The 19,695-nt window shown below is 30.9% G+C and overlaps 3 protein-coding genes across 3 annotated transcripts; 1 reads left to right on the top strand and 2 right to left on the bottom strand.

Annotated features, from left to right (window-relative positions):
* Positions 1–1,351: 1,351 nt before the first annotated feature.
* Positions 1,352–4,730, top strand: LOC114712781 (monoacylglycerol lipase ABHD6-like). Its single transcript, XM_028897317.1, has 4 exons — positions 1,352–1,997; positions 3,224–3,316; positions 3,911–3,978; positions 4,055–4,730. The coding sequence occupies exons 1-4, from the start codon at positions 1,362–1,364 to the stop codon at positions 4,236–4,238; spliced, it is 981 nt and encodes a 326-aa protein (XP_028753150.1). The 5' UTR covers positions 1,352–1,361; the 3' UTR covers positions 4,239–4,730.
* A 55-nt stretch (positions 4,731–4,785) lies between these two features.
* LOC114712780 (metacaspase-3-like) lies at positions 4,786–7,881 on the bottom strand. Its single transcript, XM_028897316.1, has 4 exons — positions 7,423–7,881; positions 6,132–6,586; positions 5,387–5,572; positions 4,786–5,091 (listed from the first exon to the last, which is right to left on the bottom strand). The coding sequence occupies exons 1-4, from the start codon at positions 7,799–7,801 to the stop codon at positions 5,032–5,034; spliced, it is 1,080 nt and encodes a 359-aa protein (XP_028753149.1). The 5' UTR covers positions 7,802–7,881; the 3' UTR covers positions 4,786–5,031.
* A 4,175-nt stretch (positions 7,882–12,056) lies between these two features.
* Positions 12,057–15,369, bottom strand: LOC114712726 (metacaspase-1-like). Its single transcript, XM_028897273.1, has 4 exons — positions 14,997–15,369; positions 13,305–13,638; positions 12,471–12,591; positions 12,057–12,266 (listed from the first exon to the last, which is right to left on the bottom strand). Exons 1-4 carry the CDS (start codon positions 15,367–15,369, stop codon positions 12,057–12,059), a joined length of 1,038 nt encoding a protein of 345 aa, XP_028753106.1.
* Positions 15,370–19,695: the final 4,326 nt, after the last annotated feature.

Genomic DNA, 19,695 nt, shown 5'->3' with positions numbered 1-19,695 from the left:
TGTTTTCAACTGGTAAAATTTTGGAAAATCCGCACTGGGGATACATGTATATTTTTTAATTTTCAATTTTCAATGTATTTTATGCAAAGGTGTATTTTGAACTATTTTTAATTTTGCTTTATTAAAATCTTTAACTTTTGCATAAAGATTAAAAATGCTAAAAAAACAAAGTTAAAAGAGTATTGCTAAAAATATAAAATTAAATAATTTTAAGAGAAAAAAGTACATAGGTATTAAATTAAAAATTGGAAGTAAATATTTTTCTAAAATTTTTCTTTATGTTTTAAATATGCTTATATTATGTAAGGATTGAGTCTTTAGTAGCTTTGCATAATTAACTTTAGTTAATTGGGATTTTTTGAACAATATTTCCAAATAATAATCAACAGTGATTCTGTTAATGAAATCAAATTGGATCAAACTCATCCTTTTTTTGGTTACCATATACATGGAACTAAAGTTTAGTATTCTTTTAGTTTTAAATATAACATCCATTTTGTAATGTAATTTACACTACAAATTTACACTACAAAATGGATCTTATATTTAGAATCGAAGGGAGTATTTCTTTTAAGAAATATTTTAATCAATATAAAATTCTGCCAATCCAATCCCAAATAGCTGACTTCTCAATATATTTTTTCTTTTATTTGCGGATGCAATTCTCAATATCTTTTTTAGTAACCTAGTAGTCTAATTACATCAATATAGGCATACGTTTAAACTAAATATAAACTTCCTTAAAACTAAAATAAACCTCTAAAATATGAGATTTATTTATTTATTTGCCACAATAAGTTCTGAGATTGCTAATTTTAAGGAGAAGTAATTTTAGAATAAATAAAAATTGAAAAACACCACCAATTTTTCCGGCCAGAAGATATACAACGTTCAAATACTGGATTCCAAAAATCACTCTGGAATACCCAACAAGATCAATTGTATTTCTTGGATTCTTTTGCCTTTCGGTTTGGCCAATAACTGTTTTTTCTTCGCGTCCTTAAAGCCTCCAAGGAATATCTTATTCCCGCAACCAAACAAACCGAAAACCTGTTGCATGTACCAGTTTCCTGAATTGGCAATTCTCTAATCTCAATCCTTGCATGTCGATGCCTGCTTCCTCTTCATCTTCTCTCGACACGTCCTGTTTCCCTTTTATATGTCATCGGTATAGACGCTTCGCTTAATTTCTGTGCGAGGAAGAAGACAACAAAGGAACAGGAAGACTCCACCGATTCAAACCACAATAAATTAGAAGAGAAAGAAATCCAATTGATTATCACGGAAAGGAAAAAAAAAAAAAAGAGAATAACGACCCCATTGTCAAATTTTTGTGAAGTATTGAGATTTGAAACCCCGTCATGTTTTCTAAATCTTCTAAATGCTTCAGCTTCACCGTGTACAGAGATTGGCTTTACCGTTATTCATTCACGAACGCCGGCCTCCGATCGGTTATAACCGACCTCGGTGATGGGACCACCATTCATTGTTGGGTTCCCAAATCCCTAAAACCGAACAAACCTTCGCTTATTCTCATCCATGGATTTGGGGCAAACGCAATGTGGCAATACGGTGAGTACCTTCGGCATTTTGTCCCCCGTTTCAACGTCTTCGTGCCGGACCTCCTCTTCTTCGGCGAGTCATCTACGTCGCGTCCCGAGCGGACGGAGTCGTTTCAGGCTCTATGCGTGAAGAAGCTGATGGAAGCACATGGGGTGTGGAGGATGAACGTGGTGGGGATTAGTTATGGTGGCTTTGTGGGGTACAGTGTGGCGGCGCAGTTCCCGGAGGCGGTGGATAAATTGGTGTTATGTTGCTCTGGGGTATGCTTGGAAGAACAGGATATGAAAAATGGATTATTTAAGGTTTCGGATTTGGAAGAGGCTACCAGCATTTTGGTGCCACAGACGCCTGAGAAGCTCAGAGAACTGATGCGGTTTTCGTTTGTGAGGCCTGCCAGAGGCGTGCCTTCTTGGTTCCTTACTGATTTCATTGAGGTAAGCTTCTGGATTTTCTGCTTTGAAACGTGAATTTGTTTGTGTGTTGAAGTTTCAAATTCAGGGAAAGCATAAAGAACAGAGAGTCCTTGTTTCTTCTTCTTCTTCTTTTTTTTTTTTTTTTTTTTGCTGCCAACAAATAGAGTCCTAATTAATGACTACATATTTTTGGTATATCATGATGACTGTACCCTCGTAAATCTCCTCCCCCAAGGGTATGCCTACTTTTTGAGTGCTAAGGAATTTTCTTCTGAAGAAACAGGGTGACAATGAGATATATCGTCCCTGTCAATTAACTCTTTGGTATATCTCATGTATATGTTGATATACATATTGTGGATCTCAATATATTAGTTTATATTTATAATAAAACCTTTAGCAATTTGTCATGAACATTTTTCAAATTCTATGTGATGCCCAGGCAAATGTTTTTAGTTTATGACTCTATTTTACATGACATAAAGCTGATATAAGATTCTAGTACGACCAAAGCTAGAATCTCTTTTAATTAAGGTAACTTTTACTAAGTAGGAAATGACATATGAAACAAATCTGACTGTTCTATCAAAGTAGTTTGGATTTTGTGGAGCCTTCCTTTCGTTCACCACCCTTGCTTGCAGATAGGTTCCTGATCATATGATTTTTTTTTCTTTTTTCTGGGGATCATATGAGAAGTTGGAAGCCCTGATTTTTTCCTTTTCAATAACGCACCTAAACTTGTAATGGAACTCTGTTGTCTCGAAGTGTGTATGTTATCCTTATTTATCAAACTTACAAGATGGGTGTGTATTGGATTTGCGACAACGCTGTACTATTTTAGATCATCACCTGTATTTTATATGTGATCACTGTGGAATATCCTCATTAATTTTGAGACTCAGCGATATAATTAAGATTCAGTTTATCTTGGCAAATGAAGGCTACTGCAAATGAATTGAAGGAAATTACCACAAAAATGCGATTGTAAAATGAAATTTTCGGCTAAACGCTCAAAAGATGATGTCATTCAACTCATACTTGAGAATTCTGTGCTTGAACATTCATTCAGAAAGAAGTCAAACCAGCAAAATGAGCTTAAATCTCATATTTAAGAGGCTGAAATTCTTGTGCTTAAGGCTTGTACTGATACGGAAGTTAACTTATTTTATGACATCATTCTGTAGTTTATCATTGTCTCTTCATCTTCTCAGATAATTAACTGTGTTCTTGTTAATTAATTTGGACAGGTGATGTGTATGAAACATGTTGGAGAGAAGAAAGAACTCATTGCAGCAATACTCAAAGGTCGACACCTTTCCAACCTTCCCAAGATCACCCAGGTAGATTCCTCACTGTTACGGACATAAATGTCATGTATGCATACTGATGGACAATTTTAGTAGTATCTTACCTGCAGATTCTTTAAATATGAAAGTGTAGGAATATGGCCAATTCTTTCCTGGCACTGTGTCATTCTTGATCATATTTTGCTTTTGCTGTCAAGATTTTTAACGACGCATACCACTTATTACAGCATACTGTTATATGTCCTCGCTTGTCATAATTTTACCGAAGATTTGGATATGAAACACCTGACTGCATTGTGCTTTTGATTTAGAGAAAATAGTATGTCAGTGTTATTTCTTACAAGTTAGCTACCATTTCCGCTATGTTTAATTTGTCATACTTTTTCTTATGGTACAATAATGACACAGATTCAAACTCAGGAACTTACAAGAATACTCTAGTTCTTAGAATCTTGTACTAGAATGGATATCTTGCCAGTTACAACTTACAACAAAGCCAGACAATTTGCTTTCTCTTGATGCATTGACTCCTAATTTTCTCTTTCAAAATATGCTAGTGAATCAAAAGAACAAAAATCGTACTCTCTTTTTTAATTTTAAAAATATTGTGGGATTCTATTTGAACAGTCTACATTAATTTTATGGGGAGATCAAGATCAGGTGTTCCCTCTGGAATTAGCCCTCAGATTAAAGAGGTGAGGTTTTATTACTCATAATTGGCATCTGATATAATTTGAAAAACGATTGAAATGTGAATATTTTCTGGGACAGTCATATCGGAGAAACTGCTCAAATGGCAGTTATTAAGAATGCAGGGCACGCTTTGAATATAGAGAAGCCTAAAGAATTTGCCAAGCACTTAAAAGCATTCCTTATTGGACCACAGTCATGTAACCACTCACCTTCTATCAAAGAACAGATTCAGAAGACAATATTTGACTTCCACAGGTCATGACAGAACATATCCCAAAGCATCCACAAGCTGGAACCACCTTTATTTATAGTGCTTTCTGCTTCAAAAGTGAGAGAAATTCTGAAGTATCGTGTAGAAACAGCGCCAAAAACGACATGCGGGATGCCGGGATCCATGTGCCAACTTGTTATCTCTACACTATATGATGCTTGAGATTTTTTCCAAAAAAGAATGTATGGAAAGATCAATGCTTTCTTCATGTGATGGTAAGTGGATCAATCAGTACATGCAACCAAGTCTGATGCAGAGGAGCCTCTGTTTCTTTTTCACGAAATTTCCAGAAACCTATGTACAGTGACGAATGGAATGCCAGTTTAACGTACATATTACGTATAATACTGTTATCTTTAATTTGTTTTCACACTTGTTCTTACTGTGATTATGCTGTATTGAGCTGGCAAGTTATGTTCAAAGTTTCACAGGCAATGATTTTCATCATGGTTTTTCCTTTAAGCCAATTTAGGTTCAAATTCCCCATCTTGTTCCAATTAAGCCCAGTTTTGTGTGTGTATAAGAGAAGAGAAGGATAATGAATACAATGATAATGAGAATATAGTTTATTCCCCACAGAGTATTAGGCATATAAAGCCTAAATTTAAGGAGAATGACAGTAAGGTATCAAAAGACGCCAGACAATTTCTGAAAATTGAGTTACAAATATTAATTCGATTTTTAAAGACATATTTATTTTCTGCCATCATGAGCATTGCAAGCTCATATATTTGCTTCTCTTTATTATTATTTCAGTACTTATATTTGCTTCATTATTACTGCTTCATATTACAACAGGCCTTGAATGAATGTCAAATTTCTCAGAAGATGAAAGCTGCGGCTCCTGCAAATAATATTAGGAAACCACATTCATTAGAATCAACTTCTTATAGAATAATGAACAAAACTCATAAAACTGAATAAAATCATAAAGTAAACCAACAAATTTAAGTTGAACTCAATGACTACATACAAATTAAACGAGCAGGTTGTCAGTTTTAGATCCGTTTAAACAATGTTATAAAACTGCATAGGTGTTTACTTCAAAACTAGATATTGCAATGAAAATGTACAGAGACTAATCCAATATTAGAATCAATAGATCATAATCATAAATTAAAAGAAGAGAAGTGATGTACATGGACATAATGCTGAGGATGGTTAATGTGGAATCTTTGCTGATAAGCATTTAAGCCAATTTGGGACTTGGCTTCAATAACTATGGATCTCATTGAATGAAGTAAGTGGCCATAGCTCATTCCTGGTTGGTTTTTCATGGCTTGGATGAAACTCACTGTCAATGCTCCCCCATTCATTCCAAATACCTATCTCATCCATCATCAACCCATGCCCAAAAAAAAAAAAAATCAGTTCATTTCCAATTTAAATCCCAACAGGATAATTAACTAACTCCAACAAGGGATCTGAATATCTTATCATGTTTTCTTGCTCCCCCCCCACCCCTAATGAAGTCACTGGGTTCTTACGAGATCTTTAAGGTTAGTACAGGCCATAAATATTTAATGAAATTGGTCATATATTCAAACAAGAAAATTAATGCAAATAGGTGATATTTTTAATATCAATAGATCTCAATGGATTTAATATTTATAAGTTATGAATTGCGTCATTAACAAGTCAAACTTATAACTATTAAATAATATTAAATGAAATTAAGAAAACATACTTATATTTGATGTTTTTATCTTGAATCTACCCGAAATTTTTCTCATAACTTAATAATCACATGCCATTGGTAGCATAAAACAAATAAGGATTCAATATTACATTCAACATTGTGAATCTATCCCTACTTCATGTTATGCACTTAACCTAACAATCAAATTAAGGGATATTTAAGAATGGAGAAAAGAGAAAACTAACCGAGGTGTCTCCAGAGGATCCGTTGTCATCACAGGCAGATATGCATATAGCAAGCCCTCCATTGGTACCTTTATAATGAGGTTTCCCTCTCACATGATCTTCCCATCCATATTCACCAAACCTGTTCATGCGGCACATGAACCCTAAATCAAGAACTGTTCCGCTACTGCAAGTATCAATGATGGCGTGCAGTTTGGCTCCCGCCGGCAGAGGCTTCACCAGAACATCGTTGATGATGTCGTCTCGTAACTTTCCGGCATCCTCGTAATCTACCGGACATAGTGCTTCGTCGTAGCCGTCGTCCTCGTCCATGTCGTTATCGGCCATCCTTGATCCATGGCCTGAGTAGTGGAACACCAGTGAGTCGCCTGCCTTGCATCCCCTCACCAGCATCTTCATTGCCTCTATCATGTTTGCTTTTGTCGGCATTGTTTTCCAGTTACTATTCTCATCGTCTGCACATATACATTCATAGCTTCCTTTATCAAAAGGAAGGTTACTCTTGCCATAGCTTAATATACAAACTAACTTAAAAGTTGAATTTGGTGCCAAACACAAGATTTTCATTCCCTCTTTTTTTTTTTTGGGGAAAAACAAGTATATTAAATTTATAAACTTATATATATATTTAGATAAATATCTTAATATATAAGAATGGTGGAGATTCAATTTGGTTGTCTTTCATATTTATTTATTTATTTTAAAGTAATCCTTACAGTAATTATATATATTAAAGGTTTTTCATTATATGAAAGTTTCATCACACATAATTAATAAGTATAGTTTAGAAAAAACAACATACATTTATTACACATAATTAACTTAATTAATTTTTTTTAATATTTGTAAATTAGTTATGATATTAAAGACTACGATTATTATAATCTAATATTATGTATAGGTATTTTGAAGAGATTATGTCCCATTTGTCATAATTAATCAATTGATTTGATTTCTTTAATCTTCCAAAATTAATTAAATAGCTAATCATATTAAGGACTAGAAGTTATGATGTTGTACATAGTATTCCCTTCTGTCTTAAATACAAGAGTTACATCACTAATTTAAAGAGATTAAAAACACTAATTCAATTAGTTATTCATAACAAATGTGTACTTATTTTTTTCTAAAATACCCCTTTAATTATTTATGTTAAAACTTTTTTTTAATAAAAACCCTCTTAATACACGTAATCAGTAGAGTTATTTAGAAAATTATAAATTATAAATTTTTCAAATAAATTGAATCGAGGTAACATATTTATGATTAGGCAATCTTCAAAATTTTGTACCTCTGAGGACGACAATGGAATGAGGAGAGAATCCAAGGTTTTCAATGAGGAAGGCTTTCATGCGCAGGACATCGTTGACTGAACCCTTCAGAGCATGCGGTCCGTTCCCGTAAGTGATTCCACACAGCAACGCCCTCTTGTTGCCGCCGCCGCCGCCGTAGAATGGAGAAGGACCACCCATCACCGGTGGTGCTGCTAGTTGTGGCTGTGGCCTCATCACCACCGGCCTCGGCTGTGGCCGGTAATACCCGCCGGCCCAGCTGTTGTACCGAGCCGGCGGAGCTCTATACCCGTTTCCCTCCCAGTTGTTGGCTTGGCAATAATGTGGCACTCCCAGTGGCTTACCACACTCGCAGAATCTCCCTCTCCTGCATGCCATTTCCCCAAGACTGAGAAAGAGAATGGATCCCAACGAAGAACAGAGGTTGAAGAAGCTATATAACTATATATTTATATATTTATATATATATATCAATGTAAACGGTGACTCATAATTATACTGTGTGTTGAAGCTGGTATATATATTAGGATGCATGTGTATATGGTGAGGCACGCATGTATCAGAATCAGATGCACTCGTATTTATTAATTTGAAGGTGGAGAGGGAATATATACATATATATATATATATGTATGTATGTATGTATGTTTGTATATATCTCTGGTTATTGGATCTCTTTATAGTAGAATTGGACTTGAGGCCTCTAATGTGCCAATTATGTGCCTTTCTAAAGCTCCCTTTTGACAATAAAATTATGTGATTTTAAATTTTTAGAATTTTTAAAGAAAAGAAATAAAAAATGCATAATTTTATATCATTAAAAAATCATATAAAATTTAAAACTGCATCATTTTATTGCTGTAGAATATCACTTATTTTATATAAAATTTAATAATAAAAAGAAAAAAAAAGGGAAGTTAATTAGGACATTACAAAGAGCAACATGACAGAGAGCCACGTTTAGAAAAGAAGTGGAGCATAAGACCTCAATATAAGTGTTATTTTTCACACCAAAACTCATCATTGCACACTTATGGAATTTTATTATTTTGTGATTGTATTCTTGCTTAGAATCCCATAGTGCTTCTCCCTTTCTTTATTGTGATTAGTTTAATATTTATTAGTGAAATTTTGAGCAGCGAATAGGATTCTATACGTAGCTGAGGAAACCAAAAGATGCGTAAAGAATTTGAAAAATCAATGGGGATTAGTGGTATTGCTTGCATACATTTGGCTTTTAACTTGGAGATATATTCAGTAGCAAATGGGTGGAGACGTGTGTTTCTAATTTCTTCTGAGATTCCTTCCTGAAATATTATCAAATTGGTATATGTTTGTTCTTGTCTATCCAGGGGGGAAGTTATCCTCAAAACAGCGGGCCGCTAAGGTTTTAAATAATTAATAATATGTATAATTTATATGCTTGATTAAACTCTCTATTTTCTGTAAATTCTTTTGATAATTAATATTTTTTTATAATAATTTTATGACTTAGAAATAAAATAATAGATTATATATAATTTTATAATTCTTTTAGAAAAATGTACAAAATGAAACAGTACATCTAAGATGTAGGAAAAAATTATATACAAAGAATACAACAATTTTATATTTTCATATTGTAATTGTATGATGACGATTAGGGGACAATAATTAATACGATGGATCTTCAAATTTTATAAAAATTAATCAATATGCATGATATATAGACTTTGACATAAAATAAAATAATATCTTTGGCATATTTAAGTTAATCTAATTAATTAATATCATATGAAAATTAAATAGCAAAAAATTACATCTAATGGATCCTTTGAACCATATTCAAACTTATATACGTGCTGTAGTATCGATCTTCGTTGGGCTTCAAAGGATTAGTTGTTAGGGCTCAAAAAAAAAAAACTAGCCCATTAAGGTTGAGGGTTAGCCTTTTGAACCTGCGTTTTTTTTAATTATTATTAAGATATTTGTATAATTATGGATCAGTCTTTTAGGAACAAGTCTGAAATAAAAAATTATTTAAAAGAACTAATACTTAAACTAGATAATTAATAAGAATTAGATGTCTTGAACTAGTAGAAGAACAACTAAAATCAATTTTTAATTCTTTCAAAGATGGTAGTTGATATTCTTAGCATTATAATCACTATAGTAGCTAGTGAATCTTCTTTTACCATAAATTCACATGTCTGAACAAAATATAAAAAATTCTCTTATTCTAACAAATACTCAAGCTCTCATTTATACCCGTAAGTGCTGCATAATTTTATTTTAGATAAAAGTGATGAAAACCAAAATCTTGATATTTTTATCACTAAAAAAGAGCCCGTTTGTAGTGAAAAATAATCAAATATTGTTGATCTTGATGATAGTGATGAGGATGAGGATGAGGATGAGGATAAAGATAATAAACATTTTGATATTATTAATTTTTAGCTGCTTGGTTTTTATTTTTTTCTATGCAAATATTTAGGACTTTCTCTTATTTTAATTTTAATTTTAATTATTCATTTTATCTTAATCAATTATTTATTTTGTAGTTAGTGACTTAGACATAAGTGAATGTTATTTTATAAAAAAGACCAAGCCTCTTCAATAAAGAAAACCCAAACAGAATCAATATGGTCATAATGACTATGATATAAAAAAGTTGACAACTCTAGAGTCATTCCTGCGATTATTAAAACCAAACATTCGAACAGTTGGGTTTCAAAGAATAAATTTGAAAGGTAGTCTATTGGCTAGGTATAGTAACCCGTTACTCTTGTGCCTTTAAAAGCACCAATGGTGGGACTCTCTATTGAGCGAAAAAAATTGAATTGATCGTTATCCCAGTACAGTGGAGAGTATAGGTTACTCATTGGCACCATGGAAAATGAGTAAATCTGCATTCAAAACTTCTTTTGAAGCGACAATTAGCTTTAATAATAAGCAGGATTTGGTTTCTGTAATTAAAAATTCGATTTGACCTACAGGATATGAAATCATGACTAGTAATAAGCTCATTCCAGTCCCTAGCTACAAACCAAAGCGAATATAAATAGGTTTTCAGCTTCTAGTCTCAGCAAAATTTCTTCAAATATGTGAGGAGGAATAAAAGAAATTCTGCCATTTGAGGCTCTGAGTTTTGCTTCCATGGATAGCCTCCACAAAAGTTTCTTTCTTTTTTATAATATTAATTAATGATATTTTATTTACTATTACTAAACTATCAATTTTTAACAAATACTATTACTAACTATCAATTTTTTAACAAAAAATATCATTATACGTATTTAGTTTACAAAAAAGATAAATTTATGACAAAGATAAACGTCTGTCTTAACTATAACTCCGGTTAAAAATTAATGAAAGAATTCCAAGATAAAAACCAAAACAAAGACTTAACTTAAACAAAATCAAATAACCGGGCAATTGACGAACCAATCAAAAATGACAAAAAGTAGAAGAACCTTGAAGTCAAATATCTGGAAACAAAAAACATAAGTATTTTGAACTATCGGGAAATATAGAAAAGGAATCATAAATATTCATATTTATTATTTCAACAAATCATCAGCACCAGATGAAATAATAAATAATATTTGAAAGAAAACGATGGCAATTGAAATATTCAGTTTCTGCCATGGGTTCTTCCGATCCCTTTTCTATGTATATTTCCTAAGATCACGGATGCAAATAGTAGTATATATGATTGCTTAAGCAGTCAAATACAAACCAAAAAAAAAAAAAAGATACTGATTACAAAAAGGAAATTGATGAAAGCGTTTATGCAGTTTACGAAGGGAATAATCATTAATAATGTGTAATTAATGGCTCTAAAAAATAGGAAGACTTACAATCAGGTCTCAAAAAAGGAAAATAATTATAAAACAAGTATCAAAAGTTGTCATTTCTTACTCTAAAACTTATTATTACATGCTATTTAAGTTGTTATTATACTTTTTAATAATTATTTTTTTTAGAACCTCATTTTAATTCTTTCTAAAAAAATATTCATTTACATTGATTGCTAGATCCGAACCAACCCATTTTTTACTTCACATGTATTACAAGATTTTAAGAGTAAAGTTGGTTGATGATTGAAGTTGATTGATGATGATGATGGATTGATCGATGAATAATTGATATCTCTCAAATTTTATGTACAAACAAGCTCTTTTATTGTAATAGTAGTTGCATGATTTGGCCACACAGTACATTATTTGCAAACATGCACTCTGAACTCATACCCCCTTTTTTTCTTTTGTCAACACTCCTACAATACATATATATCTCACAAGTTGGTATTAATGTTGTTGCTTCATGAGACGTGATGAGGGCTTCACTATTTGAAGTTGATGGGTGGGTTCATATTACAACTGACTTTGAATGTAGTTGAAACGTCTCAGAAGACGAAAGCTGTGGCTCCTGCAAATCAAATCAAGACAAAATCCTCATTTAGCATCTCCTCCTATATATAGAGTCACCAATCAGATTGATACAACGTGATCTCCCTAAAATATTCTTATATCACACTAAATTATATATTATAGTTGATAAGTTAGATAAATTTGAAAAGAAATAATAAGTATTATAGATAAAATATATATTCGCTAAGGCTATATATGATTTTAATGATCCGTAACATAGATTAAGGTCTTACATTAGAATAGTGCTGGCGATGGTTGATGTGGAATTGTTGGTGGTAAGAGTTTAAGGCAAAGGGTTGCTTAGTTTGGAGGATTATGGATCGCATTGAATGAAGCAAGTGTCCATAACTCAATCCACCCGTAGTGGCTAATTGGTTTCTCATGGCTTTGATGAAACTGTGAGTCAAGGCTCCACCACCCATTCCAAATGCCTATTTCACCAGCAACAACCAATTAATAAACTTTAATATTGATTCCTTAATTCCTACCTAACATACATATAACTACACTAAAGTGGCTTCAGTGCTTGTGAAGAGTATCGAAATCTGGATGATCCAAATTTAATCTTTTTAAAGTGTATAGAATCTATAATAATAATAATAATAATAATAATAATAATAATCAATTATCATCACCGAGGTATCCCCAGTTGATCCATCGTCATCACAAGCAGATATACAAATGGCAGTCCCTCCATTTGTTCCTTTACGATGTCCTCTCCCTCTCATTTGATTTTCCCACATGTATTCACGTAACCTGCTTTCACAAACCAAACGTCATTAACACACACACACACAGAGATATGAACAAACATACAAACAGAGAATGTACTTCCACCTATTTTTAATATAAAAGTTAGTTAATGGTTGGATTTAATTATAAATATATATATACCATCTTAATCTACTTTTTGTCTTCCATATTTATCATTTTTTCTTAGATTAATTCACCTAACTTATAAACTGATATACTTCTCCGATCTTCAACGTAAGACTTATTTATAACTTGATTAGATTAAAAAAGTTATGTAAATTAGTTAATTATAAAAAATATGATATATTTTTTTCTAAAATACCATAGTTATCTTCCTTAATATCCCCATTCTCTCTCTTACTTGATTACAGTTGAGGCCTTTAAAGAGCATTCATAGGGGTAATTTAAAAAAAATTAATAAATATGATAAATGAGTTTTATATTTAGGATCAAAATTAATTCAATAATTAGGTCCTGTATTAAGGACTAAAGAAGTATAATCTAGTGTTATATAGGAATATTTTAGGAAGATCACGTTACATTTATTATAATTAACTTTATTAATCTACCTAAATTAATTAAATTGCTCTTATATTAAGGATGAGAAGGAGTATGCTATCATGTCATGTAAATAAAATACCAGTTGGATCGTATCCATGTATTACATGAATCATATTTACATGAACATGAATGAAACAGATGAGTAACGTACGAACCTGTTCATCCGGCACATGAATGGCAAATCAAGAACAGTGCCACTTTTGCAAGAATCAATAATGGCGTGAAGTTTGGTGCCACGAGGGAGAGGCTTAACGAGGATGTCGTTGATGGTGTCGTCCACAATTTTGCCTGCCTTCTCGTAATCCACAGGGCATATTGCTTCGTCGTAGCCGTCGACCTCATCGCCGTCGTCGTCCACCACATTGGATCCATGTCCTGAGTAGTGAAACAAGAGGGAGTCTCCTTCCCTGCAACCCCTCACCAGCAACCTCATGGCTTCTATTATGTTGGCTTTTGTCGGGACTGTCTTTGGGTTGTTATACATATCGTCTGCACCACATTGTTACTCGGTTTTGTCGGATTAAAATCATAAATGTGTTGATTTTAAGAATATTCTAACCGCAATATATAGTTTTGGGAAAAAGGCCGGGGGTGTTGTTAGTATATTAATGTTGATCCTTACAATTTGATCAAATTTTGAATGTAATCCTTGTTATATTTTTTTCCTTATAGTTTTATAAGGACTTGTTTTGAGTTAACAAGATTAAATATCAAGACTAAAATTAAAACTAATTTTAATTCATGCACTTTTAACAAGTTTTGTTTTTAGTCTTTGTATTTTTAACACCGTTACACTCAAAATAAATCTTTATGAAACGATAGGGATTAAAAGAAACAACAATTTGAAACTAAAAAGACTAAAACCAAAATTTAATCAAATTATAAAGACCAACAACAATAGTACTACCGCCAGTCTTTAATATAAGAGGTAGTTTAATTTTTATTTTAGTCCTAAATATAAACCTTAATCTAATTTGTCTCTTATATTTATATAGTTTTTCTCAAAGAAATTCTTGTAGTACTGGTCGTTGTAGCTAATATACTTGATTAGTAAGGATATTTTAAGAAAGATGATACTTATTTATTACAAATAACTAACTTAACTAATTTTTTTAATCTACTCAAATTAGTCAATTAGCTCTTATACTAAGAACCGAAGATAATATTAACTAATAAAAAAAACATGCATGTTGTTTGATCTTCAGTAGACTTCTTAACCCTAAGAAGATGGAGATGTATACTTCCTTTAGCCTCTAGTATGAGAATTAGTCATGGATGGTTGAATTTAACTTTAAATATAAGACCTCAATGTACAACCTATAACTAATATATATATATATATATATATATATATATAATAAGACTCCATTCTTTCCTTCTTATAATGAACAATTATCAAAATTATACAATTTAAAATGTTAGTTAAATTTAGTTAAAAGTAATAATTACATAAAACATATTTTTTTTAATTATACCCTTGTTTGTAAAAAGAGCACGTAAAAGATAATGCGTGAAAATTTATCACAGAATGACGTATATATTTGATGGGGGTAAAAATGAAAAGACTAGTTAGTTTAAAATTTCAAACAAATAGGATTTATTTTTTATATTTAGAAATATCATTATGAGAAAGATTATTCCTATAAAAAGGAGCGGAGGGAGTATAATGTTATACAAAAGTATTTTAGAAAGATCATATCATTATATCATAACTAATTAATTTATTTAGCTTTTTTAATCTATCCAAATTAGTTAAATAACCGAGAAAGTAGGTGTGGATGTGTATGTATATGTGTGTGCATATACATGTAGCTATTCATGAAGGATGTGATTTTGATTTTCTATACCTCTGAGAAGGACGATGGAATGAGGATGAAATCCCAGGTTTTGAATGAGGAATTCTTTCATGAAGAGGACGTCATTCACTGAGCCCTTAAGTGGATGAGGTCCATTCCCATAAGTAATACCACATAACAACGCCCTCTTGTTACCGCCGCAATAGTAATACTCACCACCCATGAGTGGTGGCTGTGGTTGTCGCCGTGGCCTCACTGCCGCCACGGCTGGCCTGCAGGGCAGTTGCTGGTGGTACACACGGTTCCGAGCCCCGTGTTTATTAGACCCATAGACGACGACCCGGTTGTTGTTGGCTGGGCAATAATGTGGCACTCCTGGAGGTGCACCACATGCACAGCAGGATCTTTGTGAGATGGCTGCCATTTTTGAAGATTGAGAAAGAAAATGGGTGAGATTTGAACTTAATGGAGATGTCGAAGATGAGCTGTGTGTGATTTGGGACGACTAGATTGAGGAGTATTTAAGGTGCATGGAAAGCTGAACGCATACTTCAGAATCATATCTACTTAGCTTCTACAAATGCTTAGTGGAGACAGAATTGGATTCTGATAAGAGAACCAAAGAAATGGAAAAATTCATATTAGAATGCAGGAATGGTATATACATTATTGGCCATTAATTAAGCTTCCGGCCTATATATGTTAACTAACATTCCGGGCTACTGTGGGGTGGTTTGATTTCCTATTTTTAAAACAGCTTTTGTTTTGAAAGATGCAAAATTAATTTTAAAAATATATGTTCGAATATGCATTTTTAGTTAGGTATTCTGAAAAATAAATTTAAAAAAAATCAGAACATCCTTTTAATACTCCTCCAATCCTAAATTGCATTACAAAATGGATATTATATTTAGGACCAGTAGAGTATCTATTATTTAATTTGAATTAGGAATAGGAATGTCATGATATTTCTTATTCTATATATTTTTTGATATTTCAAAGCAGATGAAAAATTAAAATTTAAGTGGTGCTTGGGTGAAAACAAGAGAGTATTTGGATAGAAATCAAACCATAGTTTTAAAAATAATTTTACGGTATATGAAATAAATATATGAAAGAATTTACATCAATTTATGAAAACATGCTTTTTAAAGGTACTTTTGGAGTGTTCCAAACACTTCCCTAATCAAATGACACCACGGTTAGAAGTATCAATAAAGAAAGTAGGTCTTGCTTGCCAAGTTTGTTTTTTTGTTTTGATTTATGATTTTCAGTTATCATTTAACAAAAAAAGTATCAAAAAAGGAAATGTTTTATGTGTTCACATGGAAAAGAACATTCTTCCATTATTATGGAGTATTCTTTCCTATGTAGGAAGAGATGGAATCTATTAATGTTACTCCTCCTGTCTTTAATATATGACTTAATTATTGAGTTAGTTTTGATCCTAAATATAAGACCCATTTCTCATATTTATCAATTTTTTCTAAATTATCCCTATAGATAGTCCCTCAATCATAATCAAGTAGAAGATGAAGAGGAGTATTAAGAAAGATGATTATGATGTTTTAGAAGGAAAAAAACGTGTCACATTTCTTATAATTAACTAACTTACCTAACTTTCTTAATTTAATCAAATTAGTTAAATGGGTCTTATATTAAGGATCGGAGGAATAGTTAAGAAAAATCTTTTAACAATAATTGTTATAAAAAATATTCTTCAATCTTGCGCATATTTTTTATTACGTCATGCAGCTTACGCAACATTAATAGTATTATGTAAATGGATTTGGTTTCAATATTACAATGCCTATAAACCATTTAAAACTAACTTTAATAGTCTAAATTCAAAAAAAAATTTTACCAAATATAAAATCATTTTTATTTTAAATTTTAAATCTATCAAAATAATAATGTACCAAGAACACAAAATAAAATTTTATTAAATCGAGACCATTAAATTTTAATCGCTCCATATTGGTCAGCACTGTGACAAGTTCCTTCATTAGAATTCTCATATCAAACATAAATATAAATTTGATGGACCATTTTTAAGAAATAGGAATTAATATATATCACTTTTTCACTCTATATAGTAAAAAAAGTAATATTAAAATGAGATCATCATATTTATAACCATTACTTAAATGTTTCACTTGCCAATTCTTTGGCCCAATAGGATCAAGCTCACTAGGAACCGTGTATAGCACTAAAGAGGGAGCCGTCAAATACACCAGCTATGTTTAACATATGAAATGGATACATAAGAATATTATGTTCATCCTAAAATACAATCATAAAGTTGAAAGTTAACACGTGCCTGTTTGTGTTATTATGAACATTTTTTTCATGAGACAATTTCTCATTTCATGTGCTTTTTTTTAATAAAACAAGACATTAGATTCGGATATGGTAAATGGAGAAATAATTAAAAGTATCATTAAAAAAAGCTTTATACTTCTACCAAGTAAAGAAAAAGCGCTTCATTATTGGCATAATATCCAACTTGACAATACGGGACCAAAATAATTAGTCATATCTTGCCAAAGCTTTTGAGATATCGATCGATTGATACCTGAAATGATGGAAACATATCAAGCATAATTATTTGTTTCTGATAAGGTTAGTTTGAGAATTCTAGCACCGACTTCTGGTCAAAAGAAGAGAATCCAAACACCGCCCAGGCTTCTTTTCTTGGGAATATTACTATTACTTTATCAAAAGATTTTTATACGTTTAATCTTTTAATTTTATATAATTTTTAAATTTAATTTTTTAAATTCTAAAAAATATCGTCTAACCTCATAATCATGAATAATATTTTTTAAAATAATTATTTTTATTTTGAAAAAAATATTATATAGCAGGGTTTCATAAAATTTTGCAAACATTTAAAATTTCGGTATTATCATTTTTTTAACAAGATTAGAGTTTAAAAATTGACAAATTGAAAAGTTAAATTTTGTATAAAATTAAAAAATAAAAATATATCTTAGATACAGGTAATGAAAATTTCGTGCATATATATTACTCCCATCACTAAATATAAGACATTAATACCAACAACTGTTAGTTATTGTGAGAAGCGGCCTCACCTTGTAAAAAGAATAATATAAGTTTAAATATTAGAAAATATATTTGTTAGGATGACTTTATAAACATTAAATATTCCTGGCTAAAGTAACTTGGAGATACATTTGATTACACCAAAAAAATATAAGACATTAATGTTTTTCTCCTAATTAATACTCCTCTGGTTTTTAATATAGGACCTAACTATTAAGTGGATTTTGGTCCTAAATATAAAATCTATTTTTTATATTTATTAGTTTTTTCTAAATTACTCTTCTGGATACTCCCTCAACTATAATCAAGTAGAAGATGGAGAGAGGATATTAAGGAAGATGATTATAGTGTTTTAGAAAAAATATGTCATATTCCATAAAATTAACTAACATGCCTAACTTTTTTAATCTAATCAATTGGTTAAATAGATCTTATATTAAGAATCGGAGAAATACCTTTCTCCTATCACTCTAATTAATTTAACAGCCTTTTCTCTTTTTTATATTTCTCACATTATTTTCAATTCTTAACATAAAAGTTAATTTGACTTTTAATTTCATCTTAAATATAAAATTTCAATCCAATTTATCTTAATATTTATTGATTTTTTAAAGTAGTCCTTATAGTAGTTGTACATGTTAAAATTTTATTAAATAGTAATTTTGGCTAATACACATAATTAACAAGAGTATTTTATGAAAAAATATTTATTTATTACAATAATTAATTTGATTATTTTCTTAATCTATCTAAATTAGCCAACTAGATTTTATATTAAGGATGGGAGATAGTATTTGATGTACTAGTCGAAATTTTTAGAAGTGATTGATACACACTTCTTACCTAATAACCACACATAACCAATTAAATTAATTTTTTTAACATTCATAATTTATTTAACTTAATCTTAAATCTTGGATCGAAATACGTAAAAATGTCAGTTTTACTCGTTCATTAAAGTTGTGCCAAATCACAATATTTTTTCACATTTACTCCTGTCAAACCGTCAAACTCTCTCATTAATGCATTCGATTTTCTTAACATATTATATAATTTCTGTTTTTTTTTTCATAACTCCTACCCCGATTACATATGCTCCTTAAAGGATTTAAACTCACAACATTATACTTAAAAATGCCCTAAGAGAATGTGCCTGACGTTATTTGGACTACAAGACCGCAGCTTCTCTTTCATATTTATTTCAATATTACTATTTTTGTTTTTAATATAACCGCTTATTTGATTTTTATTTTAGTCATAAATATAAGACCTTAATCTACTTTGTCTTTTATATTTATCATTTTTTTCAAAGTAATCCTTATAACAATAGTAACTCTAACTAATATATTTGATTAGCAAGGATATTTTAGGAAAGACAAAACTTATTTATTACAAATAACTAACATAATTAATGTTTTTAATATACTTAAATTAGTCAATTAGCTCTTATATTAAAAACCAGAAATAGTATATTTTTTTGAAAGAATCCCAGTAAAATTTGACTGAAATACTTAAACCAAAATTAAAGCTTACACTTTTAACAAATTCTTAATGAGGCCATGAGGCCCAATTTAAGATTTTTGAATGTTGTCAAATAACTAAAATGTCTCCTTTTAATTAAAAATAAAAATTAATTATTTTTTCCTCCTAAGTAATCTCTTATCTTATATAATTATTTTATAGG

The sequence above is a fragment of the Neltuma alba genome, unplaced genomic scaffold (assembly GCF_004799145.2).
Source record: "Neltuma alba isolate B1F8T4 unplaced genomic scaffold, ASM479914v2 tig00011396_pilon, whole genome shotgun sequence".
NCBI classification, from domain to species: domain Eukaryota; kingdom Viridiplantae; phylum Streptophyta; class Magnoliopsida; order Fabales; family Fabaceae; genus Neltuma; species Neltuma alba.
Note: the sequence above shows the minus strand (reverse complement) of the source record. Positions and strands in the feature narration are given on the sequence as shown.

Coding starts and splice junctions, on each gene's coding strand:
- LOC114712781 (XM_028897317.1), top strand. CDS start 1,362: ATGTTTTCTAAATCTTCTAAATGCTTCAGCTTCACCGTGTACAGAGAT. Junction 1,998..3,223: donor TCCTTACTGATTTCATTGAG/GTAAGCTTCTGG, acceptor TAATTTGGACAG/GTGATGTGTATGAAACATGT. Junction 3,979..4,054: donor TTAGCCCTCAGATTAAAGAG/GTGAGGTTTTAT, acceptor TTTCTGGGACAG/TCATATCGGAGAAACTGCTC.
- LOC114712780 (XM_028897316.1), bottom strand. CDS start 7,801: ATGGCATGCAGGAGAGGGAGATTCTGCGAGTGTGGTAAGCCACTGGGA. Junction 6,587..7,422: donor TTCCATTGTCGTCCTCAGAG/GTACAAAATTTT, acceptor GTATATGTGCAG/ACGATGAGAATAGTAACTGG. Junction 5,092..5,386: donor ATCCTCAGCATTATGTCCAT/GTACATCACTTC, acceptor TATTATTTGCAG/GAGCCGCAGCTTTCATCTTC.
- LOC114712726 (XM_028897273.1), bottom strand. CDS start 15,369: ATGGCAGCCATCTCACAAAGATCCTGCTGTGCATGTGGTGCACCTCCA. Junction 13,639..14,996: donor TTCCATCGTCCTTCTCAGAG/GTATAGAAAATC, acceptor AATGTGGTGCAG/ACGATATGTATAACAACCCA. Junction 12,592..13,304: donor TTCATGTGCCGGATGAACAG/GTTCGTACGTTA, acceptor TTGTGAAAGCAG/GTTACGTGAATACATGTGGG.